The sequence below is a fragment of the Pan troglodytes genome, chromosome 4, assembly GCF_028858775.2.
Source record: "Pan troglodytes isolate AG18354 chromosome 4, NHGRI_mPanTro3-v2.0_pri, whole genome shotgun sequence".
NCBI lineage: Eukaryota > Metazoa > Chordata > Mammalia > Primates > Hominidae > Pan > Pan troglodytes.
The window spans coordinates 90,679,501-90,706,598 of NC_072402.2; the positions used below are offsets into that span (position 1 = coordinate 90,679,501).

Sequence of the window (27,098 nt, forward strand, 5' to 3'; positions counted from 1 at the left end):
TTTCTGCTGTGAGAGTTACTTGAAGCTCAGCATCCGTGATGGTCTATGGGGCTTCTGAGGCGATCGGGTAGTGTCAGTCTTCAGCCGCTAAGCTGAGAAGATCTGGGAAGGAGTCAGTCAGAGAGCCTTGGGCCAGAGTTCCAGGGGCTCTGGGAGTGGCTGCCAGGTGAGTTGAACAGTCTGATTTTCAGTGGGGTCCTACACAGATGGGACATGGCTTAGGAGGAATCCTGGGCTGTGGGCATTCTTTGGCCTGGTGGCCAGATTTCTGGCACTTGTAGCAAGCTCCTGAGGGAGGAGGTTCTGGAGGAACCTCTGGCAGCTGCGGTTCAGGCATTTGGAGTCCTTGTGTGCTGGAGATGTGGCTGGGGTTTGTCTCACAGTGGAGGCAAGGAATTGCAACTCAGAAATATGTTGCTACTTGGCTGCCTCTGCTCTATTATTGTACACCTTGAAGGTGAGGTTAATTAAGTCCTGTTGTGGGGTTTGAGGGCTGGAATTTAATTTTTGGAGCTTTATTTAATGTCGGGAGCAGATTGGGTAATAAAATAAAATGTATATTGAGAATAAGACAGCCTTGTGACCTTTTAGGGTCTAGGGCTATAAAGCGTCTCAGGGTTGCTGCTAAAGGGGCCATGAATTGGGCTGGGTTTTTTATATTTGATGAAAAAGAGCCTAAACACTAACTGATTTGGGAGAGGTAGGATAATGAAAAAGGAGCATTAAACTTAACTATGCCTTTAGCTCCAGCCACCTTTTAAAGAGGAAATTGCTGGACAGGTGGGGGAGGGCTAGTAGCAGAAAGAAACTGTAAGCCGGACAGGGTGTGAGGAGGGGAGGTGATAAAAGGATTATAGGGTGGAGGAGCAGAGGCTGAGGAAGAATTGGGACCTAGCTCGGCCTGGCTAGGAGGAGAGAGGTCAGATGTGTCTGTAGAAAAGGAAGATTAGAAAGACTCAGCAACACTTGGGGTTGGGACTGAGGGGACTGGCGGGAGGGAAGGAAGATTTGGGATGAGTTGCATTGGGAACAGAGACTAGGAAGGGACCGATATATAAAAGAATGCCTGGACATCAGGCACCTCAGACCGTTTGCCTATTTTACGACAAGAATTATTTAGATCTTGTAGGACGGAAAAATCGAAAGTGCCGTTTTTTGGCTATTTGGAACTACTGTCGAGTTTGTATTGGGGTCAAGCAGCATTGTAGAAGAAAATAAGGCATTTAGGTTTTAGGTCAGGTGTGAGTTGAAGAGGTTTTAAGTTCTTGAGAGCACAGGCTAAGAGAGAAGGAGGAATGGAGGGTGAAAGGTTGCCCATAGTGAAGGAGGCAAGTTTAAAGAGAAGGGTAGAGACACAGAGGGAAGGGGTTTGGGGGTTCTTACCCTCCAGAAAAGCAGGAAAGGGGTCGGGGCATGGAAATAAGGGGTTGGAGCGCAGATATAAGAGGTTGGGGTGTGGAAATAAGGGATCAGGGCGCAGAGATAAGAGGTTGGGCACGGAAATAAGGGATCGTGGTGCAGAGATAAGAGGTTGGGGTGTGGAAGTAAGGGATCGGAGCACAGAGATAAGAGGTTGGGGTGTGGAAATAAGGGATCAGGGTGCAGAGATAAGGGGTCGGGGTGTGGAAATAAGGGATCAGGGGGTTCTTGCCCCCAGAAAAGCAGAGAAGGGGTAGAGACACAGAGAGAAGGGGTTGGGGGGTTCTTGCCCCCTAGAAAAGCAGTACTTGCCGCTAAGGTTGAAGGAGAAGGGGTTGGGGGGTTCTTGCCCCCAGAAAAGCAGAGAAGGGGTAGAGACATGGAGAGAAGGAGTTGGGGTGTTCTTGCCTCCCAGAAAAGCAGTACTTGCCGCTAAGGGTGAAGGACCAAGGCAGGTGTTCTCGTGTGGTCAGACACCTCTGAAACATGGGTGAATAATCAGAGAGGCGTCCCTGCAAAGATTAAACACCAAGGGAAGGCTGCCTTCCCGAGTCCATGACCGGCGCCAGAGTTTTGGGTCCACAGATAAAACGTGTCTCCTTTGTCTCCACCAGAAAATGAAAGGAATTGAAATTAAGAGAAGGGAGAGATTGAAGGGTGGCGCCAAGATTGAAAGGAGAAAGTGGTTGAGGGATAGTGAGAGAGGTTGGAGAAGTGAGAAGAGGCCACTTACCTGATTTAAAATTGGTGAGATGTTCCTTGGGCTGGTGGGTCTGAGGACCTGAGGCCGTAGGTGGATCTTTTTCACATAGCAAAGAGCAGGAGGACAGGGGATTGATCTCCTAAGGGAGGTCCCCCGATCCAAGTCACGGCACCAAATTTCATGTATGTCCGTGTGAAGAGACCACTAAACAGGCTTTGTGTGAGCAATAAAACTTTTTAATCACCTGGGCACAGGCGGGCAGAGTCCGAAAAGAGGGTCAGCGAAGGAAGATAGGGGTGGGCCCGTTTTATAAGGTTTGGGTAGGTAAATGAAAATTACAGTCAAAGAGGGGTTGTTCTCTGGCGTGCAGGAGTGGGGATCACAAGGTGCTCAGTAGGGGAGCTTTTGACCCAGGATGAGCAAGGAGAAGGAATTTCACAAGATAATGTCATCAGTTAAGGCAGGAACAGGCCATTTTCATTTCTTTCGTGGTGGAATGTCATCAGTTAAGGCAGGAACAGGCCATTTTCATTTCTTTCGTGGTGGAATGTCATCAGTTAAGGCAGGAACTGGCCATCTGGATGTGTACGTGCAGGTCACAGGGGATATGATGGCTTAGCTTGGGCTCAGAGGCCTGACAGTTCCAATTGTTTGTGCATCTTTAAATCTATACTGATATGTAGCTGGGCCATTGTGAGGCCTCTTGATGCCCATTAATACACTCTTAAGTTCAAATCTGTTTCCTAAAATCTCCTTTCTTCTTTCTCCCCCTCTCCCACATGACTACCTACTTACAGGCCATGCCACCCCCTACTGTTACAATAGTTTCTGTCCTTACCTTCTCCCTTGTATGCATTCCTCTGAGAAATGTACTTTGTGCTAAACTCAGCTTCATTTTCATCCTAGATTTAGTCCCTCTGGAATTCTGGTGAATAAAACTACTCATACCATTATGTATTGACATTATTCAAATCTTTGTGATTCTCCGTAAAGAGCAGCATAGTATCTATTTCTGCAACCCAAGAGCTCTTCTTGCTTGCAGTCAGTCAGATTCTTATGGGTCACCTCTAAAGGTGGTTCCAAGGCTTAGTCTAGAAAATAAGCCGAGGCATGGCTTCAGACTCCTCTTTCCCCCATGTTCACTGCTTCCTGGAATGTTTAAAGGACTGTGCTGCCTTTGTGTCTTGGGAAAATTCATCTGGGTAACGGTTTGCCTCTTGATTTCCCTCTGCAGCACAGATAAAGCAAATGTGGGTGATTTCCAGCCCAGATGGTTTCTATAAAACTTTAGAGGATTTATATGCTGCCCAGGTGGTCATGGTGAAGCAGTGAGGCACTAGCACATGTAAATCAGTGGAAATACTCTCAAATATGAGCCATAAGTTAGTATTGAGGTAGTCTCTGATCAATATTATGTAAAATATATTAACACATGAATTGGGACCTTGTTTGATTTAGTTTGCTTCAAGAAGCAAAGACAATTTCAGGTCCACTAATTACAGCCCAAAATCTTGAGTCTGAAGTCTATCATGAAGTCATTTTTTAAACAACTTTATTGCGATATAACTTCCATATCACACAATCCACCTATTTAAAGTATGGAATTCAATTTTTATTACTATGTTCACATAGTGTTGCAACCATCACCACAATATGATTTTAGAACATTTTTATTCGCCCAAGAAGGAACCCCAAACCCGTTGGCAATCATTCTCCAGGTCATACCCAAAATACAGTCCCTAAACAACAATTAATTTCCCCTCTGACTTTATTCGCCTATTCTAAAAACAATATAAATAACAATCATATAATATGTAATCTTTTATAACTGACTTCTTTCATTTGCATAATGTTTTAAAATTTCATCTATATTGTAGCAGGCATGAGGACTTTATCCCTTTTCATTGCCATGTAATAATCAATTGCATGGTGTTATATAAATGAGCTAAATGTAGACTTTTTATATGTACCCTTAGTTTATTTCTTCACTACAAGTTGAGACCCATGAGCTCCAAACCCCACCAGAGTCAAACTCAAATTTTCATACATTCAATTGTTTTAAAAATAGTCCAAACAAGTAGATTTTTAGCCACTTAAGAGAGTGTCTGATTTACTTACCCTTCAAAACCTCACCCCACACCTGCTAGTAATAGATAAGCTAGAGCTTTGTGGTTATGAAATCCAAGCTGTGACAGCCCTTTGGATCTCTCTGACCCAGAGACACCTGACCATGCTGCTTAATAACATCATTTGTGTAAACCACCTCTCTGAACCCCCTGTCCTCTGGATAATAGCCCTTATCATCAGCCCCATGCTGCAAGGGATGTACACTCTCATGTGAGGCTGTGCAAACACCACCCACTAAAGCTTGTTGTGTGTTAACTGCTTCTCACAGTGACATCATTTTCCTTGATCAGTCCCCAAATCCCTTGAACCCTCTACATATGAATATATGAGATTTTGTTCATCAAATAATCCCATTGGTTTTTATGTAATTTGTTTCCACTGTTCGGCTATGATTAATAATGCTGCTGGGAGGTTATGTATACAGGTTTTTGTGTGGATGAGTCTTTTCCATTTTCTCTTAGGTAGATACCTAAGAGTGAAATTTCTGGATCATCTCATAAACTCTATATTTTAACATTTTGAGGAACTACCAAAATAATATCCAAAAAAGCTCCACCATTTTACATTCTTAGCAGCCATGTGTGCGGGTGCTGATTTTTCACATCCTCCTTCAACATTTGTTACTATGTTATTTTTTTATTATAGCCATCTTCACTGTGGTTTTCGATTTGCATTTTCCTAGTGACTAATGAATGGTGTTGACAATCCTTTCATGGGCATATTGTCCATGTGTGTATCTGATTTGGAGAAATGTCTATTCAAAGCCCTCTCTCATTTATTGATTGTATTATCTTTCTATTGAATAATAAATGGTCTTTATATATTTGAGATACAAGTCTCTTGTCAAGTGAATAATTTGAACATACTTTTTTGCATTCTATGGGTTATCTTTTTACTTCCATATCTGTATTCTTTGAAGCAAGAAATTGCTAATTTTCCTAAAGTCCAGCTTATCTTTATCTTGTCACTTGGGCTTTTGAAGCCATATATTTTTAAACACACTGAATTGCCTATTCTATGTTTGTGTGTAAGAATCTTACAGGATTAACTCTTAAATAAGGTCTATGATCCATCCTGAGTGAATTTTTGCATATGGTGGCAGTAGAGGATAAAAGTCATTTTTATGTGGATATCCAATTGCCCCAGGATCATTTACTGAGAAAATAGAGACCCTAAAATAAACTTATTTTTAGGCAACTGATTTGCTACGAGCAGTATTAGATACAATGGGCCTGGGTCAATTGGATATCCACATAAAAAAAAGACTAATTTAATCCTCCACTGCCACCATATGCAAAAATTCACTCAGGATGGACCCATTTATTTTAGGATCTCTATTCCTTTCTATGGCTTCTAGGTGTATACTTATGCCAGTACCACATTGTCATGCTTATTGCAGTGGTGTTTTGAGCTTTAAAAGTGAAAAGTGTGAGTTCTCCAAATTATTTACTTTTTTGTATAAGACTGTTTTTAATATTCTGCTGGGTCCCTTTCATTTCTACATGAATTTTAGAATGAACATTTCAATTGCTGTACTATCGTGGCTTGAATTTTGACAGGAATTGCATAAGGATCAATTTGGGGTTATTGTCTTCTTAATAATATTAACTTTCCAATCTATGAACATTTTATGCCCACTCATTTACATAGACATGCTTTAATTTCTTGCAACAATGGTTTGTGGTTTTCAGCATATGCATTTTTCACTTCTTTTGTTAGGTTTTGATCTAAATATTTTATCTTTCAGACACTATTATAAATGGAAGTATTTTCTTAATTCTATTTTCAGTGCCATTTTTAATGGCATTCAATTTTAATGACATTTCAGTGTATAGAAATACAGTTGAGTTTTGTATATTGATCTTGTATGCTGCCAGGCCTCTAACACTCTCTCTCTGTTTCTCTCTCTCTCTCTCTTTCTCTCACACACACACACAAACACACACACACAAATATCTTAAACTATATGTATATACTTTAAAATATTTACTAAGCTATATATATATATATATATATACACACACACACTTTAGGATATTTAATATAAAAGATCATGTCATCTGCAAGTGGAGACAAATTTTTTTCTACCTTTCTAGTCTGGTAAATTTTCCCTCTTTTCTTATCTAATTTGCCTAATAAAACCTCCATTAGAATGTCGTAAAGACACGAGGAGAGTGTACAATCCTTTCTTGTTTGTGTTCTTGGAGAGAAAACATGCAGTCTGTTACCATTACCATGATATGACTTGTGGAGACTTGTTAGATTATCTTTGTCAGGTTGCAGGTGTTTTGTTTTCTTCCTACTTTGTTGATTGTTTTTATCAATAAAACATATTGAAAATTATCAAATACATTTTCTAGATCATTGACATGATTCTCTGTTTGTTTTGTTTCTTCTTTATTCTATTGACATGGGTATTACATTAAATATTTATTGGACATTAAACCAACATTGCAGTAATAAGATAAATCCCATTTGGTCATAGTGTATAATCTCTTTCGTATTTTGCTGGATTTGCTGTGCCAGAACTGTGTTGAGAATTCTTACATTTATATTCATAAGGGATATTGGTATTCAGGAGGGTGTGTGTGTGTGTGTGTGTGTTTATCTTGTCAAGTGTTGGTTGGATTTCAGTATTGTAATGTTAAAGGTCGCATAGAATAAGTCAGGATATGTTCCCTCAACTTCTTTTTTTTTTTTTGAGTTTACAGAGGTTTTATATTATTATTGAAATGTTTGATAGAATTCAACAGTGAAGACATCTTGTTCTGAAATTTTCTTGGTGGGAATTTTTTGAAATTGCTAATTTGATCTCTTTATGTGTTATAGTCCTAATCAGAACTTCTAAACCTTTGAGGCAATATTATTAATTTTTGTCTTTCTAAAAATGTGTCCATTTCATCAATGTTGTTTAATTTGTTGGCATAAAGTTGTTCATGGTATTTGTTATAGTACATTTTTTAATTGTTAGAAGGTTGATAGTGATGTTTCTTCTTTACTGATTTTAGTAATTTCATTTTTTGTAATAATTATAACTAAGCATTTGTTAATTTTGTTAATCCTTTCAAAGGAACAATTTGGTGTGTTAATTTTATCTATTGTTTTCATTCTTTACATTATTAATTTCCACTTCAGTCTTTATCTTTACTCCTTCTGATTGTTTTGAGTTTAGTTTGCTCTTCTTTTTTTCTTCTTTCTTAATGGGGTGGTTAAATTATTGATTTGAGAATTTTTAAATGTAGGCACTTACAGTTATAAATCTCCTTATTCTCACTGCTTTGTTACATACATTTGTATGTTCTATTCTAGTTTTAATTAATCTCACCTTTTAAAATTTCCCTATACTTTATTCTTTAAATAATTGGTTATTTTAGACGGCATTGTTTGACTTTTTCACCTTTTAATTTCCCCAGTTACAGAAATTCTCATATTTTCTTCTGTAGTTCTCAAATGTACCGAAATTTTTTTTCTGCAGTTGATTTTTAATGTAATTTTATCTTAGTTGAAGAAGGTATGTTGTAAAATTTTAATCTTGGTTATTTCTTCTCCCAGATCAAATCTAGTGTTGAGCTCCTCTAGTAAATGTTTTCATTTCTGTTATTCTATTTTTAATCTCTGTAATTGCCATGTGGCTTTTAAAAAGTAAATTATCTTTTTAATAACATTTTCTATTTGATGAGATATTATCAACTATCTTCCTTCCTTTAATTCTTTATGCATGGTTACATTTGGTTCTTTCAAGATGTTTATAATGTTACTTTGGCATTTTTGCTTGCCAAGTCCACTGTCTAGGCTCCTTCAATGACTAGTTCTCTGATTTCCCCCCATCCCAGTGTGTGGATCCCATTTTTCTGTTTCCTTGCATGTCTTAAAATTGTGGAAAATTGACTTTATAAATACTATATTCTAACAGTTCTAAGTACTAAACCACCAGTCCCCTTCCTGGGGGTTGTTGTTATTTGCTTGGTCATTTATCTCTTAGTGAATTGGATGAACTCATTTTGCGGAATCTTTTACCCCCACAGTTTTCAGCCTCTGCCTGCTCAGAATTTTTTTGTTTTCTATCTTTAATCATGGCCACATATGACATTGTCTAATGTCAGTGTAAGCAGCCTGCTGGTCAATGGCTGTTTGTAAGCCCCCTTAGCCAGTTACATTTTTACTTTTTACCATTGTACTCCTGCGTCTGAGTCAGAGTAGCATGTTGTTCAGTTAGTATTTGGTATGAAGTTGCATTTAAGCCCTTTGTGCAGGTGGGGCTCCTGCCACATCAAAAGTTTTGTGTTTACCTTGGGGGACACTTTCACATCTGCCTCATGCCATGCGGTGGTTGGTAGTAAGAGAGTAAGGCTTAGTGTGTATAAATTACCTTACCAATTCCCAGAGTTGATCATGGTCCCATGAGAGGTCTTCTTGATTGTCCCTTTGCATGTATCACAGAGCCACCAGCTTCCTCATAATTGCTACCTGCCGGATTTTTACTACTTTCAACATCAGACAAGGAGTTTACACTCTGTGAATAAAGTATGCTCCCTGAGACAAAGCTGTAGAGCCCTTTGTCCTTTTGGCCTCTGTTTCCCCTGAGAGGAATGCCTATACCAATGCAACAACACTGGGAGTTGGGACCCTCATACCCTGTAGTGATACCTTCCCTTTTTAAGGGGGCATTCGTGGTAGTAGTGGTGGTGGTGATAGGGATTGTAGTCCTTGGTCTTCTCATTTACCCCTACGAATGTGGAATTTCTGCTCTACGAGAAACCTAAGGCAAGGAGAGGAGGTCCCAGTATGCTTGACTTGGTGGGTCTGAAACAGAGCTTTTATCCTCTGAGAGGGGCTGGGGAAAAGGAAGTCTTGGTTCTCTTCTCCACACCCACTATAAATAGTGTTTCTACAACTCAGGACTGGCAAGAAGGATGAGAAACACAGCTGGCAATGAGTGTTATTTTGTTTGCTGAATACACTTAAGACCATTTCTAGAGACTTTAAATTATAATTATTAAATAATTGTCTCAGTGAACTTGCTGCTTTGCTGTGTAGAATGTCAGCATAACTCTTTACTCTGCCATTCCAGAAGCATTGCATCCTACTTTTAAATTTCACTCTCAGAATGCACCTATCATCATTTTTTTAAATTCAGTCCCGATTAACTACATAAAATTGGGAATTCAGGAAGATCACACAGGGGTATGATAGAGTCTAAGTGGCTTCAGACAATTTTGATGGTATTACTACAACTGGAATTTTCTCCAAACTTACTTTGAGCTGATTTTCTGAGCAGCTCGCCATCAATCCCCAGTGGGTGGCTTCCTGGAAACTTTCTTAAATCTATCCCTGTAGGAACATTTTCCATTATTTTGTTGATACAGAATTTGAATGCAGTTTGAAAATTCAAAGTATTTTCCATCATAGTTATCCTTCTTCAACACATTGTTAAATAATCAAAATGGAGATCTCCTTGAATTTTTATGAAGATTTCTATACATTACAAAGCAATGTCTAAACAGGACTCAAATTCTTTTTTTCCCATTCTTTTTTTTTTCTTTTTTTGAGACAAAGTCTCACTGTGTCACCCAGGCTGGAGTGCAGTGGCATGATTGCGGCGCACTGCATCCTTTGCTTTCCGGGTTCAGGCAATTCTCCTGCCTCAGCCTCCCAGGCAGCTGGGACTACAGGTGTGTGACACCACACCCAGCAAATTTTTGTATTTTTTAGTAGAGACAGGGTTTCACCATGTTGGCCAGGCTGGTCTCGAACTCCTGGCCTCAAGTGATCTGCTTGCCTCGGCCCCACAAAGTGTTGGGATTAGAGGTGTGAGCCATCACACCTGACCTTTTTTCCCCATTCTTGTCACATCACTTCTTGTAAACTCGTTCAGTGTCTGACAGAAAGTAGATTGTACCTTATTTTAGCCATAACTGAGTCCCAGTTTCCCCTCTTCTGTACATCTTATATTAGGATAGTATACTTGTTACAGGTGAATAACCAATACTGATACATTATTATTATCTAAAGTCCATATTTTCTTCAGGTTTCCTTAATTATTACCTATGATTATTTTAATATTCCAGGATCCCCTCCATTGCATTTAGTTGTCCTGTGTGCTTAGGCTCCTCTTGGCTTTGACAGTTTCTCAGATTTTTCTTATTTTCAGCAACTTTCACCATTTTAAGAAGTACTGGTGAGGCATTTTATAGGACATCTCTCAATTGAGACTTGTCTTATGATTAGAATGGGGTTATGGATTTTTGGGTGAAAGACCACAGAGGTAAATTATCAATTTCAGAATACACTGTCGAGGGTTTTCAAACAATGCAGTTAAAATCACACCACAAAAATAAAGATGTGATCGAATTTCTTTTCTCCTTAAAGAGAGAGATTCTGTCTCTTGCCATAAAGTACTGGAAAGATGTCCCATGTTGAGTTTCTTTTTTTTTTAACATTTTTTTTTTTCTTGGCTTGTAGGAGATACCAGTAGCAGCCATTTTCATTTCAGTAAAACTAGTAGCAGCCATTTTCATTTCAGTTAAAATTCTGGCCGGGCACGGTGGCTCACGCCTGTAATCCCAGCACTTTGGGAGGCCAAGGAGGGTGGATCACAAGGTCAGGAGTTCAATGCCAGCCTGGCCAAGATACTAAAAATGCAAAAAAACAAAACAAAACAAAAAAAAAACAAATTAGCGGGGCTTGTTGGCGCGCGCCTGTAATCCCAGCTACTTAGGAGGCTGAGGCAGAGAATTGTTTAAACCCGGGAGGCGGAGGTTGGAATGAGACGAGATCACGCCACTGCACTCCAGCCCGGGTGACAGAGTGAGACTCCGTCTCAAAAAATAATAATAAAAAATAAATAAATAAATAAATAAATATATAAATAAAATTCAAATAGCATATTTTGGCTTCCTAACATACTTGAGAAGTAGGGAGTAGAATCTGGACAAGCCAGAGAGGCAGGATTAATGAACCCCATAAGTTAAGATCATTGAGTAATAATCATCTACAGACACCTCTGTTTTACTGATAAGAATTAGCAGAGATTGGTTTACTATGTCTGCTTCTCAGCAGGCAGTCTATAAAACAAAAGAGTGAGTGTTAAGGGTTTGCTATACCAGAGAGAGAGTCATATGTCCTTTTGGGATAGGTTTAACTGGAACCAAAAAAGCTGCATTAGGGATGTATGCTCATTCCCAAGGCTTTTCAGAAAGTACCATGTTTTCCTGAACAAAGCTTAAAATTTGCATAACAGTGCCTGTTGAAACCTTCAAATAATTTTCCTGGGAGTCATATTCTTAAACTATCAGATTTGCTTGAAGTCTTTAAATATTTACTGATTATAATGCATTTCATACAATAGGAAGCAGAAAGCTTAATTTATGAAGTTAAGTCAAATAAAATAATGTTTTCAAGGTGAAGAATAACATTACAAAATATAAAGCATATTGTTGACATTCTAATATTTTTTGGATTACGTAAGTTATGCTGCCATTGATTTTTTTTAATAATATGGAAAATAAAGCCTCCCCTTATATTGTTCAATGGGGATCACTTTTGATTACTATTTCAAATCAAAGGGCCACCTATTCACAAGAGGAGGTGGGGGAGGTTGTATTATTTTCCTTTTAAATTTTAAGAAGTGCCCTTGAAAAATTACTCCATAGAATATTAATTTAAAATAGACCACAAGCATAGTCACCATTAAAGAGTTCTCCAATATGCAGTTAGTATTAGAATGCTACCCATAATAGAGAACCCCTTTTAATAATTAACAAGTCTTTCAGCTTAATAAGTTGTCCCTGACAAAGAGAACCCTTTCAATGTAATTTATATTGAATATATTTGCCCTTTTTCAGGAGTTATTCTTAAAAGCAAACACTCCCCATTTAAATAAATAACTAGGGAAACCACAGCCTTTGTATATCTTTTAGCTTTGGAGGCACACTTCAAGGAAGTGTTACTGTCAGTGAGTATTTCACAACTAAATATCTGCTGCTTTGATATATGACCATTTAAAAAAAAAATCCCTCCTGCTAAAAGGGATGTTGGGCTCCAGAGAGTCATCATCCGAGTTAAGAAGTCTTTGAAAAGTCACTCTGGCTCTACAAAAGATGAGGAAGCATAGACAAATATAAATATTTTATCACTGTACCTGAAATCAGGTATATGGAATACAACATACTTCTGGTGATGTCCTTTGTAGCAAATCTGTCTTCTTTAAGGTTCACATATTTCCGTAGGGTACTGACCTCACAGAATAAGCTTTCTATTCTTGCTTTTATAACAACACCATTGGTGCTGGGGCAAGTATACCCAGGTTGATGGCTTGATATAGTTTTTCCTTGTAATTTAGCCTGTGTTTCATGCCTGGGGGAGTTGTTTGCCTTTCACTTAAGAACTGGAGTCCTTCAATCTCCTTGCATTATTATTGTTGTGATATAGCACTTTAAAAGCTCCCTGGCTGACAACCGTGGCCAGAGTCTGGGATCTGCTGGGAGCAGCATCCTGTACTGAAAATAACATTGGTTCATCTGTTCACTGAAGGACTGTAGTGTTATAGAGACTTGAAATGGATTTTAGGATTATAAAACAATGACAGGAGTGAGGAAATGCACTCACACATGTTCTCATTGAGGGATGAGATTGAAAAATATTTACTTAGTCATATTTATTGTATAGCTCCACAAATAAAAGACCATTGTTGATTGTGTCCCCACAGTTCAAATGCTACTTAACAGATAGTTACTTAGCATAAAACTATGCTGTGAATTCATGTAAAATGATACTTCAGATCTATCTTGTTCCAAAGTCAATATTTTTATTAATCCATTAAGTAATTTATTTATTTTTAATAATATCAATGCCAGAAGCAATCCTCAAATGTAGAATTGTCAGGTAGGTCAAACAGGCTGCCATCTCATCTATCGGACCCCAGAACTACATTCACAGTTCAAGATCACTAGGAAGAGCTCCCTGGAACAGTTGGAAACCCTCATACCCTCTTTTCTGTACAACAGCTATTTCTTATCACTCAACCTGGTGACCTGTTTAGTGCCTTGATGGGCTGTTGGAGCACTTTCTGAATTTTCAGTCACTGTGCAATCCTATGAGAACAGTGACCATGTCTATTATTTCCTACCTCTGCCTAAAATTATGTCCTTCCCAGATCTTTGTGGGTGGAAAGCTGGGAGTCTTGGATCTCTGGACTTCAGAGGAACTATATTGACCTGATAGCTTAAATCTCCTAATTTTACAAAAGAGCTCAATGAGTCTGAAAGCTTAAGCTGCCCAGTATTGAAATACCTGCTTAGGTTTTGAAAAATAACTTGAAACTCAAGTTTGCGGTCACATATTCCTTGTTTTACTAGGATTGGAAACCCCTGAGGTTTTGTGTATTTTTATATCTATTAACAGAGGGGCAACAGCGTAGAGGATCCAAGAGTATGAGCTCTGTAGTCAGACTGCCCAGATTCAAGCCTGCCTGCTATGTACTAACATGTAGATCATGGTCAAGTCACTTAACATCTCTGTTCCTCCATTTCTTCTGTCAAATGGGTGTAATAATACCACCTCCTTCACAGGGCTGTTATATAGGCATAGAACATACAACACTATGTAGAACATTGTAAGTTTTCAATAAAGGTTAGCTATTACCATTCAATGAATTATTCATTCAAACTTAACAAAGATGTACTTGGTGCCTACCATTTGCCAGGTAATAGTGTAGACCCCAGGAACAGAATGGCTGATAAAATAGGCACCATTACTCCTCCCTAGCTTCTCTTTACGCCACCACTCCACCCAGAAAAGGGTAAACAAATAATCACATGAGTACACTCCTAATATAAATTACTGTTATTACTGTTATTAACATGAGTTAAAACTAAGGAGTTTGGACTCAGGAAAGGAAGAGAATGGCAAGGGTTGAACATGCAGAGGTCAATTATGCAGGCCTTGTTAAATTCGTAAATGTCATATTAAAGTTCTGGATTTTAATACGTGCAAGGAGAAAGTTTTATGTTTTTAATTACAAGTGCTTCTGCTAAGTGTGATATGCAAGTTTTTTAAAAGCTCTGCATTCTGCAAAATTCATATTAAAATAACAGGGCTCATAGAGAAAAAAGATATGTGCAGATCCCCAAAACTCATGCAATTGCCACTAGCAATCACCATCCCAATGAAAATATCAGCAAAAATAAACTATTGCTAAATAAATATCTAGCAAACATAAAATTCTACTCTTAAAAAAGAAGGTAATTTGATAACATGGATACAAGTAAAGTTCAGCCTACTTTGAGAGAGAAATGCATAAAAATCTGGAAGAAACACAGCACAGTATGATAGAATTTGTGTCCAACAGGAGCCAAAGTAAGAACAGAATGTGGGCCTGAGGGAAATGGGCATCATGTTCTACATGGCACTCCTCTGTGGCTCCAGTTAACTTCAGCTTTATTATCATAGTTTGCATTTAGCTGCTGTTGTTTCCTGGTGCAAACTGTTTATGTGTTGGTGAATTGGCTTATGAAACAACACACAGTAGTCACCCCTTATCCTGCGTCATTTTCCATGGTTTCAGTAACCGGTGATCAACTGCAGTCCAAAAATATTAAATAGAAACCTACAGAAATAAACAATTTATAAGGTTTGAACTGTGCACCATTTAGAGTAGCATGATGAAATTTTGCAGCATATACTTCTGTCCCACCTGGGATGTGTATTGTCTTTTTGTGCAGTGGATTCAAGAGGTAGACACTCCCTACCCATGAGTCACTTAGCCTTCTTGGTTAGCAGACTGACTGTCACAGTATCGAGTGCTTATGTTCAAGAAAGCCTTAGGTTACTTAATAATGGCCCCAAAGTGCAAGAATAGTGATGCTGGCAACTTGGATATGCCAAAGAGAAGTCATAAAGTCTTCCTTTTATGTGAAAAGGTGAAAGTTCTCTACTTAATAAGGAAAGAAAATAAATCATATGCTGAGGTTGCTATGGTAGGAATAAACCTCTCCATGAAATTGTGAAGAATGAAAAAGAAATCCCTTCTAGTTTTGCTGTCCCACCTCCCAAAACTGCAAAAGTTACAGTCCCATGATATGGGCTTAGTTAAGATGGAAAAAGTATAAAATTTGTGGGTGGAAGACATAAACAGAGATGTGTTCTGATTGACAGATAACAGCTTCGGTACTATCCTTGGTTTCAGGCATTTCCTGGGGGTTTTGGAACACATTCTTCACATATAAATGGGGACTACTGCACTTTGCATGTTAAATTTATGTTTCTCTCTAATTACCAATCACTTATTCACTAATTTCTCCACACTATAGACACATATTCTAGCACAACCAACAGATGGAAAGTGATGTGAGTGGATGGAAACTTCTGCAAGATTACTCTGGTAGGGAGCCACAGCTCAGATTTTAGACACCTTTGACTTCTAAGCGAAAAGGAGAATTTGGACCAGACTGGCGGCAATGATGATGAATGTCGTCATATGTCCAACCTCAAAAATCTCTAATATACAATAAACAGACACTTGTCTTGAGAGATGACCTGAGATGTCAGTGTTCTCTAAAGTCTGAGTGTTGATACCTCACATCCCCAAAATAGTGAAAGAAAAGGTTTAATAGAACAGGAAGGCAGAAATGCAACCTCATGGCATATTCTAGAATAGATTTGGGAAGTCAGAGTTTCTGTCACCCATTTTTCTCCTTATATTTATCTCCTAATCTGAACTGATATGCTTGGAATAGGATTGGTATGAGTATGGGATGAAACATGGAAGAAACAAAAAATTTAAGAAATTAATACACCTTGGAGGTTAACCCTAGCAATTTAAACTTAAAAACAAATGAGAAAAAAATACATTACCATGCTTACATGTGATTGAAATAGATGCAAAAGTTTCTCTGACTTTCTAACGTATTTTTACCGCAAACGTGATGGAGTTCATGTTAGATATTTTACTTTGAATGTTAAGAATAAATTGCTTAAATAGAAATCACAGTTTGTGATTCAAACTGTATTGTCTAAATCAGCGCTGTCCAATTGAAAATAATTCAAAATGTAAATGTGAGTTGCATATCAAATGTTAATTTTCTAGTAAGCACATTACAAAATTGGAAAGAGGCCGAGCGAGGTGGCTCACGCCTGTAATCCCAGCACTTTGTGAGGCTGAGGCAGGTAGATCATGAGGTCAGGAAATCGAGATCACCCTGGCCAACATGGTGAAACCCCGTCTCTACTAAAAATAAAAAAAATTAGCCGGGTGTGGTGGCACGCACCTATGGTCCCAGCTACTGGGGAGGCTGAGTCAGAAGAATCACTTGAACCCAGGAGGCGGAGATTGCAATGAGCTGAGATTACGCCACTGCGCTCCAGCCTGGGAGACACAGCAAGGCTCCATCAAAAAAAAAAAAAAAAAAAAAAAGAAAGAAGCAAAATTAATTTTAATAATGTGTATTTATCCTAACATATCCAAAATATCATGTCAAGTGATAAAAAAAGATATGATACCTTCCTATTTTTTGAACTGTCTTTGAAATTCAACATATGATTTAAAAGTAGAGCACATCATGATCCCAAATTGCCAATTTTTAACTAAAAGGGCACATGTGACTAGAGGTTTCCATATTAGACAAGGCAGATCTAACTTAACTTTTTATAAATATTATTTTGTCAGAATGAAAAGATGCAAAAAAAAGACAACTTACGGTTTTGTCAATATCTAACAGTTACAGTTACACTCTTATAAAGAAGAAAAAAGAAAAAAATGTATATCCGGTTTTATTTTTTTTTAGGTTTGCCCTATAAAATACTTTCAGAGTATAACTTTTGGACACTCCTCATCTCACATCTTATCTCAAGTATGGTGAATTACTACTTCCACATTTAATGTTTAAATTTCAAAATTTATAAAGAACTCATTAAACGTTTTTATTACATTACACATAAGTGAATACACATTTTTCTGAACTGCAGCTGACTAGTTGACAAAAACACCATGTTTTATAGACATTTAACTAAACATGCATTGATTTTGATTCTAGTTCTCTTGTTTTGGAAGCATTATATATATTGTCTGGCTTCCAACATTTTTGGCCTTTAGAAACCTTATAGGCTCGAAGCACTGTGACCCTAGTGCCAAATGCATAAAATCACCCTTGTTCTAGAGCCACAGTTCATCATGCCTGCTTAGAAAATATAGGAATGCTTTTATTCCTTTAGACCTCAGTGCAATTATCACCTACAACAGGCTTTTGCTAACGTGGGTTTTACCCTCAGGATATTCTTGTTTGCTTTTTTTTTTTTCCATTCGCATAATCTGCCCTCAGTTATTTATTTGACTGTTTATTTTTTGTTTGTGATTTTAGAGAGGCAAAGATTGTGTCTGTTTTTTTATCTACCACATAATTAAAGACAGTGTATTATAGACACTCAATGAATATTAGATAAGTGAATTTAAAAATGCTTGTTATAAGAAAAAGTTCAAAGGTCATTTTATCTAAATGCAGAGTAAAAGCTCTGCATCTGGTAGGGATCCAGCTTTTCTCTGAGCTACACAACGTCTATAAAGTAATACTCACATTGTCAAGGTTTCTGGTATATCCAGGCTAGAGAAACATTTTTAAAGAAAATTTAAATTTATAAAGACTTACAACATTGTATCCATCATTTACATTTTAGTAAGATGATTCGCTTTTACATTTAATAATTTATCTTGTTCTTTAGATCGTCTGTATCTTTCTATTCTCTAACTTCAGGAACTTTTTGCTTTTAAAAAATTGTTTTCTTTATTCTCTACATTGTGGTTCTTAATTTTGGCATTTTTTGCTCCCCTAGGGGATATATGGCAATGTCTGGAGATACTTTTTTCTTGTCACAAACCAGATATGGGAAGGGGTGCTACTGTCATCTATTAAGTAGAAGAAAAAAGTGCTACTAGAAATCTTAAAATGCGCAAAATAGCTTCCCAGCAATAATGAATTATCAACCCTAAGATGTCAATAATGCTGAAGTTGCAAGATCCTACTCTAACTTAATAGCTCACTTTAAAATAGTGGTCTGTATTTTTCTCCTTAAAATGATTTGCCAATTTTTTGAAAATATCATTTCTTTTTGTAATGCTCTTTTTGCTTCATTGTAACTAATATTTTCTCAAGTCTGTGAAAAACTCAGATAATTTATCCAAGTTAAAATGTTGAATAGCGGTGACCATTTACTAATATAATTCTTTTATAGTCTTTCTTCTCGGTTTCCTTAAATGTTGGCAGATATAATGACAGTTGTGATGAATATCATCATGGAATTTTATTAATTTAATGTGTCTTTGTTAATCTATTTCATAGGCCCCTTTAGATGGAATATAATACAGCAGAAGCCTTTTCATCAAAAGGATTAATGCCTGCCTCATCATTTCTGCAATAAAACAAGAAGCTAAGTGGTGGAGGCCACAGACACCTCAAACCTGGATTCCACAATTCTACGTTAAGTGTTGGAGTTTTTATTACTCTGCTGTAGGAAAGCCTTTGCCAATGCTTACAAGGAACTGTTTATCCCTGCTTCTCTGGGTTCTGTTTGATGGAGGTCTCCTAACACCACTACAACCACAGCCACAGCAGACTTTAGCCACAGAGCCAAGAGAAAATGTTATCCATCTGCCGGGACAACGGTCACATTTCCAACGTGTTAAACGTGGCTGGGTATGGAATCAATTTTTTGTGCTGGAAGAATACATGGGCTCTGAGCCTCAGTATGTGGGAAAGGTAATGGCATATTTCTTTTGACAACCACTTGATAGGAAGGGGGAATATGCATTGTGTATTTTGTATGGATGTTTTGCACAGGAGTTGAACAAACCAGTGACTAGAACACTGGAATTGAAATCCAAGAGACCTGGTTTATCTTCCTGACTCGATGGCCCGGGTAAGCTTCAGAATATCATTTAAACCCTCTTTGCTTTAATTCTTCCTGATTATTTTAATGAAAATAGTATATATTTCGTTCAATTTTTGACATTCTTTGCTGAAGACATGAAGTTAAAATATGAAAATGTTATTAAGCATAGTTATAACCATAGTTAGAAGTATAGTATCAGTATAGTTATATCATTTTTATTGCTCACAGCCAAATTGGAGATGTTTAGCAATAAGAGACACAGAGAAGAATCACCAGGCATAAATAATCTAAACTGATCTTGGTGTTCTTTAATGACAGGAATGTATTTCTTCTCCTTTCCCGTTAAAATGTGATGTGCCATTTGGATTGTGGTTCTGAAGTATTCGATTTGGCTTGCTTAAGCTTTATAAATAATTTATATATTTTCAGCAGATATTTATACGTGTCTTTATGGCTGAAGTAATAAATTTTGGAACCCAAATATGTACACATCAACAGAGCATGCAATTTAAATATCTTATTGCAACTTTATGGAAATTTAATTTTTTTCACAAAATACTTGGTGGCAACTATCTGTTTCAGGACAGTTATGTTTTACTGCTTTTTTTTTCATAAAATTCTTTTCACCCATGTCTAGAACAGTATAACTTGTCCACCACCCCAAAAAAAATTTTCCCCAAAAGTATTATATTTTATTTTGATTTTGTGAATTCTTTTTAAGTTTTGTAAAAGATATTGCCATGGGTTTTGATAAAGAAAAATTGATGCTTGAGGAGAGTTTAAAATAAATCCAAAGTCATAAATGGAAAACCATCATAGGAAGAGTGTTTGGAAATGGATATAGAAGATCATGACTCTTGAGCAGCAAATCCCTTGAGCTTTCTGAAAACATAAGCTAAAGAGATATATAATAGGTTGTATGATTCCAATATTAGGTCAAAGGAGGAATATTCATTTAAGATCTGAATTATTTCTACCACATTTAAAATAAATTATGTTGTGGAAATGTATTTAAAGGATATTAAATGATACAGTGGAAAAGGTCTTTAAGTAGAATCTTTGTTGAAAGCGACATATAACCAGAGTTTCCACTGGCATATGTGGTCCCAGGCAAATGATTTTTGCAGGGCACCTATCTATGTTTAAAAATTGAGTCACCCCAAATCAAATCAGTCCATAAGTACCATTCTGGTCATCCAGTCTCAATGATCTTACAAATACACACACACACACACACACACACACACACACACACACACACACTGCCATTAAGCAAGAACTATGAACTATCTCCTTTACAGGCTGCCTACCAGGAGTCAGGGGCTGTTCAAGTGGCACTGGGCCAACCTCATAGTGCAGTCCCTAAAGATCCACAGGGCACTTATGAACCTGTAGGTTGAGTAGAATGTCAAAGTGAGCCCCAAACGATAAATGGACACTGAGACCCAAACATTTCCAGCCTAGACCAGAATGACCTTCTCAGATCACATTGCTGCCCACAGATAGCCTTAGTCACATAAAAGGTCTTGGAAAATTTTGAGGAAGTCACTCCAAAACATGGAAGTCCCCGGAGGTTACTGCATAAAGCTTCTTCTTGTATAATTCCTCAAATATGATCGTGGAATATAACAATCACTAACATTTCTATGGTAAGATAATTTCATGTGGTTCTCCTATACTTGTTTCTTTTGATTTAATTTAATGTAAGAATGGAATTTTGAAATCCAAGACAAATGGAAGGGGAACATAGTCTAAAACTCTGCAACATAGATATCAGTTATTTCAACTCTGTTTATGACAGAAGCTAGACATCATATTGAGGTTCCTGACAAATTCTCTGTTTTTGATTAGAGAAGATCGAGAGACCTCAATTTCCAGAATTGGAGGCAATAAAGTTGAAATTAGGTTAAAAAAATAAAACTGACATTTATTAGAACCTAGATAGCAGTAGTATTTCATCTCCCCAAACAGTCCATGGGATTGTATATGCAAGTTTTTGCTTGATACTCTGAAATTCCACTTTATAATTGCTGTAACAGTGTAGAATTCATCCAGTTTATTTAAAAGAGGAGCTAGTATTTATAAATGTAATTAAAAAGGAGTAAGTCTAACATCTAACCTATTATTACATTTAACCAGCATTATTTCCACTGGTACAGGGCTCCACATTGATAATGGATAATGAACACTCATGGTTCTCAAGCAATGTACATTTCTAATGCAGATGAAAGAGTGGATGCCAAGGTTTCTTTTCCATCAGGAAACTAATTAAATTTTAATTAACTCTGTCTTGATGCTTCTAGATTTGAGAATAGAAATATGATAACATGGGGACCAATTTAATCCATTATATATGTACGTATAAACATATAAATATATTTATGCTTCCACTCATTCCAGAAAGACTTTGAGATTACTCATAGAAAAGGAAAGTATTATAAATAATATAGAACTCAGAGCAAAGGAAAAGGGCTAATGCAAAAATGCCTAGGAAAATTATCAGTTGTCTACAGTTCACCTTTGGACAACTTGGGGGGTTAGGAGAACTGACTTCTCCCCAGCACAGTTGAAAATCCAAGTGCAACTTTTGACTCCCCCAGAACTTAACTACTCGTAGGCTGCTGTTGACCCAAAGCTTTACTGATAGCCTAGTCAATTAAAACATACTTATATGTTAGAATACATATAACATAAACATGTTATGTTTATATATGTATATATGTATTATAGACTATATTCTTATAATAAAGGAATCTAGAGAAAAGAAAATGTCACAAAGAAAATCAGAAGGAAGTCAAACACATTTACCATTCATTAAGTGGAAGTGGGTCATCATAAAGTTTTTTTTTTATTATACTTTAAGTTTTAGGGTACATGTGCACAACATGCAGGTTTGTTACATATGTATACATGTGCCATGTTGGTGTGCCGTACCCATTAACTCGTCATTTAACATTAGGTATATCTCCTAATGCTATCCCTCCCCCCTCCCCCCACCCCACAACAGGCCCCGGTGTGTGATGTTCCCCTTCCTGCGTCCATGTGTTCTCATTGTTCAATTCCCACCTATGAGTGAAAACATGCGGTGTTTGGTTTTTTGTCCTTGCGATAGTTTGCTGAGAATGATGGTTTCCAGCTTCATCCATGTCCCTACAAAGGACATGAACTCATCATTTTTTATGGCTGCATAGTATTCCATGGTGTATATGTGCCACATTTTCTTAATGCAGTCTATCATTGTTGGACATTTGGGTCGATTCCAAGTCTTTGCTATTGTGAATAGTGCCACAATAAACATACGTGTGCATGTCTCTTTATAGCACCATGTTTTATAATCCTTTAGGTATATACCCAGTAATGGGATGGCTGGGTCAAATGGTATTTCTAGTTCTAGATCCCTGAGGAATCGCCACACTGACTTCCACAATGGTTGAACTAGTTTACAGTCCCACCAACAGTGTAAAAGTGTTCCTATTTCTCCACATCATCTCTAGCACCTGTTGTTTCCTGACTTTTTAATGATTGCCATTCTAACTGGTGTGAGATGGTATCTCATTGTGGTTTTGATTTGCATTTCTCTGATGGCCAGTGATGATGAGCATTTTTTCATGTGTTTTTTGGCTGCATAAATGTCTTCTTTTGAGAAGTGTCTGTTCATATCCTTTGCCCACTTTTTGATGGGGTTGTTTTTTTCTTGTAAATTTGTTTGAGTTAATTGTAGATTCTGGATATTAGCCCTTTGTCAGATGAGTAGACGGCAAAAATTTTCTCCCATTCTGTAGGTTGTCTGTTCACTCTGATGGTAATTTCTTTTGCTGTGCGGAAGCTCTTTAGTTTAACTAGATCCCTTTTGTCAATTTTGGCTTTTGTTGCCATTGCTTTTGGTGTTTTAGTCATGAAGTCCTTGCCCATGCCTATGTCCTGAATTGTATTACCTAGGTTTTCTTCTAGGGTTTTTATGGTTTTAGGTCTAACATTTAAGTCTTTAATCCATCTTTAATTAATTTTTGTATAAGGTGTAAGGAAGGGATCCAGTTTCAGCTTTCTCCATATGGCTAGCCAGTTTTCCCAGCACCATTTATTAAATAGGGAATCCTTTCCCCATTTCTTGTTTTTCTCAGATTTGTCAAAGATCAGATAGTTGTAGATATGCAGCATTATTTCTGAGGGCTCTGTTCTGTTTATCCTCATCATCTTCACATTGCATAGGCTGAGGAGGAGGAAGAAGAGAAGAAAGATGTTCTTGCTGTCTCAGAGGTGACAAAAATGGAAGAAAATCTGCATAAAGTAAACCTATGCAGTTCAAACTTACATTGTTCTAAGATCAACTGTACTATCTTTAGCCTCGAATATGACTTTCTGGTTCTTGGTAGAAAGAGCATATGTGGAAATCATTAATTTGTATAGTTCCCATTGTCAACTCCACATTTTTAGGGACCAATTGGTTTTCTTACATTCAAATCTAAAAGAATGTATTCATGTAGAAATTTGTAGAGACCACTGAGTGACTTGGGTGGCATTAGCTTCAACAACCATTGTATTTAAAGAATCAGATGTTCATGTTGATATCCTTGCAAGAAAGCACAAACTGTGCTATTACTTGAACAAAAATGTTACTTTACTTTGTATACAAATAAATCACAAGGGTATACAGAGGTAAAGCTTTCCTCAAATACACACTGTGAATTTAATACATTACCTAGATAAGTATGTTTTCATACTGTACAGTAAGAAATAAATTAACTTTATCTGCAAAAATTTGTACTTCATATGTTACCAGTTGCTCAAACTAACCACAAGCAAAACACTTGCATTATTACAGACATACATATACATGTGCACAAGTGTGCATACACACAGCAACATGATTTATGCTTATACCAACATGGATAATTGCAAGCCTCTATCTGTGTGGTACTAAGTTTTTTCATAGCCTCCAAGTTAGGTATCCGGAAATGCTGCCTCTTTTATCCCCGAAGAATAATTTAGGAAATTGAGTTGTCATTTCAGATAAATCCCTGTTAGCAGCAATTCTTAAATCTAAACTGTTTAAAAGGGCAAAAAATAAAGAAGTAAAACATATATAAACCCTAGTTTCAGAGACATCCATTTATTTAACCTATTTTTGATGAAGAATGCATTACAACTGAGACAGTATTAAGCCTATAGGAATAAATGTAACTATGAAGGTCTCTAGATTACAATTATAAAAGTTAAACTTTATTGAGTGCTTCCTTTGGGCACAATTTTAATTGCTTTATAGACATATACTTACATATCTGCAAAAGAGCACTATGACTGATCTTCTTATTAATGCTATTTTACATATCAGAAAACTGAGGCACAGAAAAGTTAAATGACTTCCCCATATCTCAACACCCAGTGGATGCTTAAGCTAACATGTCAACCAGGTGGTCTAGCTCCATTGCACCAGAAAATATCATGGTTTATTATCCTGCCAGGCTCTTAAGTGCTAACAATCATTTCAATACTCTATTAAACTAAAGTGTTATAATAATAGGTGGGAATTGAACAATGAGAACACTTGGACACAGAAAGGGGAACATCACACACTGGGGACTGTCGTAGCGTGGGGAGAGGTGGGAGGGATAGCATTAGGAGATATACCTAATGTAAATGACGAGTTAATGGGTGCAGCACACCAACGTGGCACATGTATACATATGTAACAAACCTGCACATTGTGCACGTGTACCCTAGAACTTAAAGTATAATAATAATAATAAAAGCCTAAACACACACACACACACAAAAGTGCTATAATAGAAACACTGTTAGGAAACGTCTATGACTCCGTCCAAAAGATGGAGGAATTCAAGAAAATAATCACAAATGAGGAAGTACCTGAGATGAGTCTTAAAGGATGATTTAATTTTTCTAGAAGTGGTAGTATGGGGAAAAGTTTTTGTAAGCCCTGAGGCTTGAAACTTCAAGGTGAGCCTAGGTAGCCATATTTCAGTAAAGTCAGATAGTCAGAGTGTAAAGCCAACTACTTAGAGTGAATAAATACAGAAAGTATGGAAAGGTTCAATTCTCATACCCAGATGAGTAGTATTCATTCTTAAAAGTATAAAGACCCATAAAATGCCTCGTTTGGGGATTAATATTAATGGAATTGCAATTCTAGAATGACCGATCAGACAGCCAATTAAAAGATGCACTGAAGACGAGGAAAAAGGTGTAGAGATAGGGAGAGCATCTGCAGGAGAAAGTTACAATAGGCTTGTGTAGGAAGTACAATGAAGGAAATGGGAAATTAGAGTAGAATATTTGAAAGGTGAAGAGATAATGAAAAATTTCAAGATTCATTGATCATGGCAATGTAAAGGATGAGACAAATTAGAGAAATATTGTGAAGGCAAAATCTGCAGAAATTAGTGGGTAATTGCATACAGAGAATCAAAGAAAGGGAAGAATAAAAAATGACACAGATTTCTGACTTCTGTTTTATTAGTATCCCTTGTAGATTTGGGACTCAAGTAAGAAATGAAATAATTTGTGTTGGACATCCTAAGCCCTTAGTTACTTACAAGTACACAGGTGAAGTATATCATAGATATTTGCATACATTAATCTAGTGTTCAAAGAGAGTAATTGGAATACAGATGGTAGTTAAAACCATAAGTGGTTAATATACTCTAGGGAAAATTACAGATAATTTAAGAGAACCCTGATTTTTCATTGCAAAGCAGATGAAAAAAATTAGATAGATCTAATTAGTAAGAAGCAAAAGGCAAGCATTAGTGTCATGGAAGATAAACCAGGAAAAAGTTTTAAGAATAAGGAATGACAACAAATGTTGAACTCCACAGGCCAAATTAACTAATGACTTAAAATGTTCCATTGGTTTTGGTAACTAGTGATCCAGAGGTGACTTTTGTCAAAATAGTTTTAATGGTTTTGTCTAAAGCATAAAGAAAGAAAAAAGAGATGTGTACAGCTCATAGATGATATTTCAAAAGCATAGATGAAAGAGACTGAGGAATGCCCTGCTGATATTCTCAGTTTAATCCTACAGGTATTATTCTAGTTAGGATTCTCCAGAGAAACAGAACAAACAAGACATGTATATAAGTAGAAAAAAAGAAAATATTATTTATTTATTTTTAATTTTATGCAAACAATTTTATTATTATTTTTAAATTTAATTTAATTTTAAATGCCGGGATACATGTGCAGGACCTGCATGTTTGTTAACATAGGTAAACATGTGCCGTGGTGGTTTGCTGCACCTATCAATCCATCACCTAGGTATTAAGGCCTGTATGCATTAGCTATTTATCCTGATGCTCTCTCTCCCCCTCCACCCCTGACAGGCTGCAGTGTGTGTTGCTCCCCTCCCTGTGTCCATGTATTCTCATTGTTCAGCTCCCTATTATAAATGAGAACATGTAGCGTTTGGTTGTCTGTTCATGTGTTAGTTTGCTGAGGATAATGGCGTCCAGGTCCTTCCACGTCCCTGCAAAGGACATGATCTTGTTTCTTTTTATGGCTGCCCAGTGTAATTTATAAATTCAATTCTATTCTCATCAAACTACCCTTGACATTCTTCACAGAATTAGAAAAAAAAACTGTGCTAAAATTCATATGGAACAAAAAATTATTTTTAAGAAATTGGTTCATGCAGTTGTGTAGGTACAAGTTCAAAATCTGCAGTGGGGCCTCTAATCGGATGACCTGGGGAAGAGTGCCATTCTGAGCCTGAAGGCAGTCTGCTGGAAGAACTCCTTCTTGCTCAAGTGACATCAGTCTTTGTTTTGTTAAGGTCTTCAACTGATTAGGTGTGTCCCACCCACATAATAGAGGCTAATCTATTTTACTCAAAGTTCACAAATTTAAATATTAGTCTTATCCAAATAACACAGAAACACCCATGATCATGATTGATCAAATATCACACCATTATAAGTCCACCCTTTGTCAACTTGGCACCCGTCCACTTCCCCTT

The 27,098-nt window shown here is 37.1% G+C and overlaps 1 protein-coding gene across 5 annotated transcripts in view; it reads left to right on the top strand.

Moving 5' to 3' along the window:
• Nucleotides 1-27,098, top strand: part of CDH12 (cadherin 12) — a 1,102,231-nt gene that overhangs the window by 754,394 nt on the left and 320,739 nt on the right. For 4 of the 5 annotated variants that reach the window (XM_024356657.3, XM_024356660.3, XM_024356659.3 and 1 more), the window contains one exon: nt 18,580-18,996. In XM_024356657.3, the coding sequence (XP_024212425.2) occupies nt 18,766-18,996 (231 nt within the window). In that variant the 5' untranslated portion in view covers nt 18,580-18,765. Of the gene's footprint in view, nt 1-18,579; nt 19,157-27,098 lie in introns of all 5 variants that reach the window. The other variant, XM_054685120.2, reaches the window with a different exon arrangement.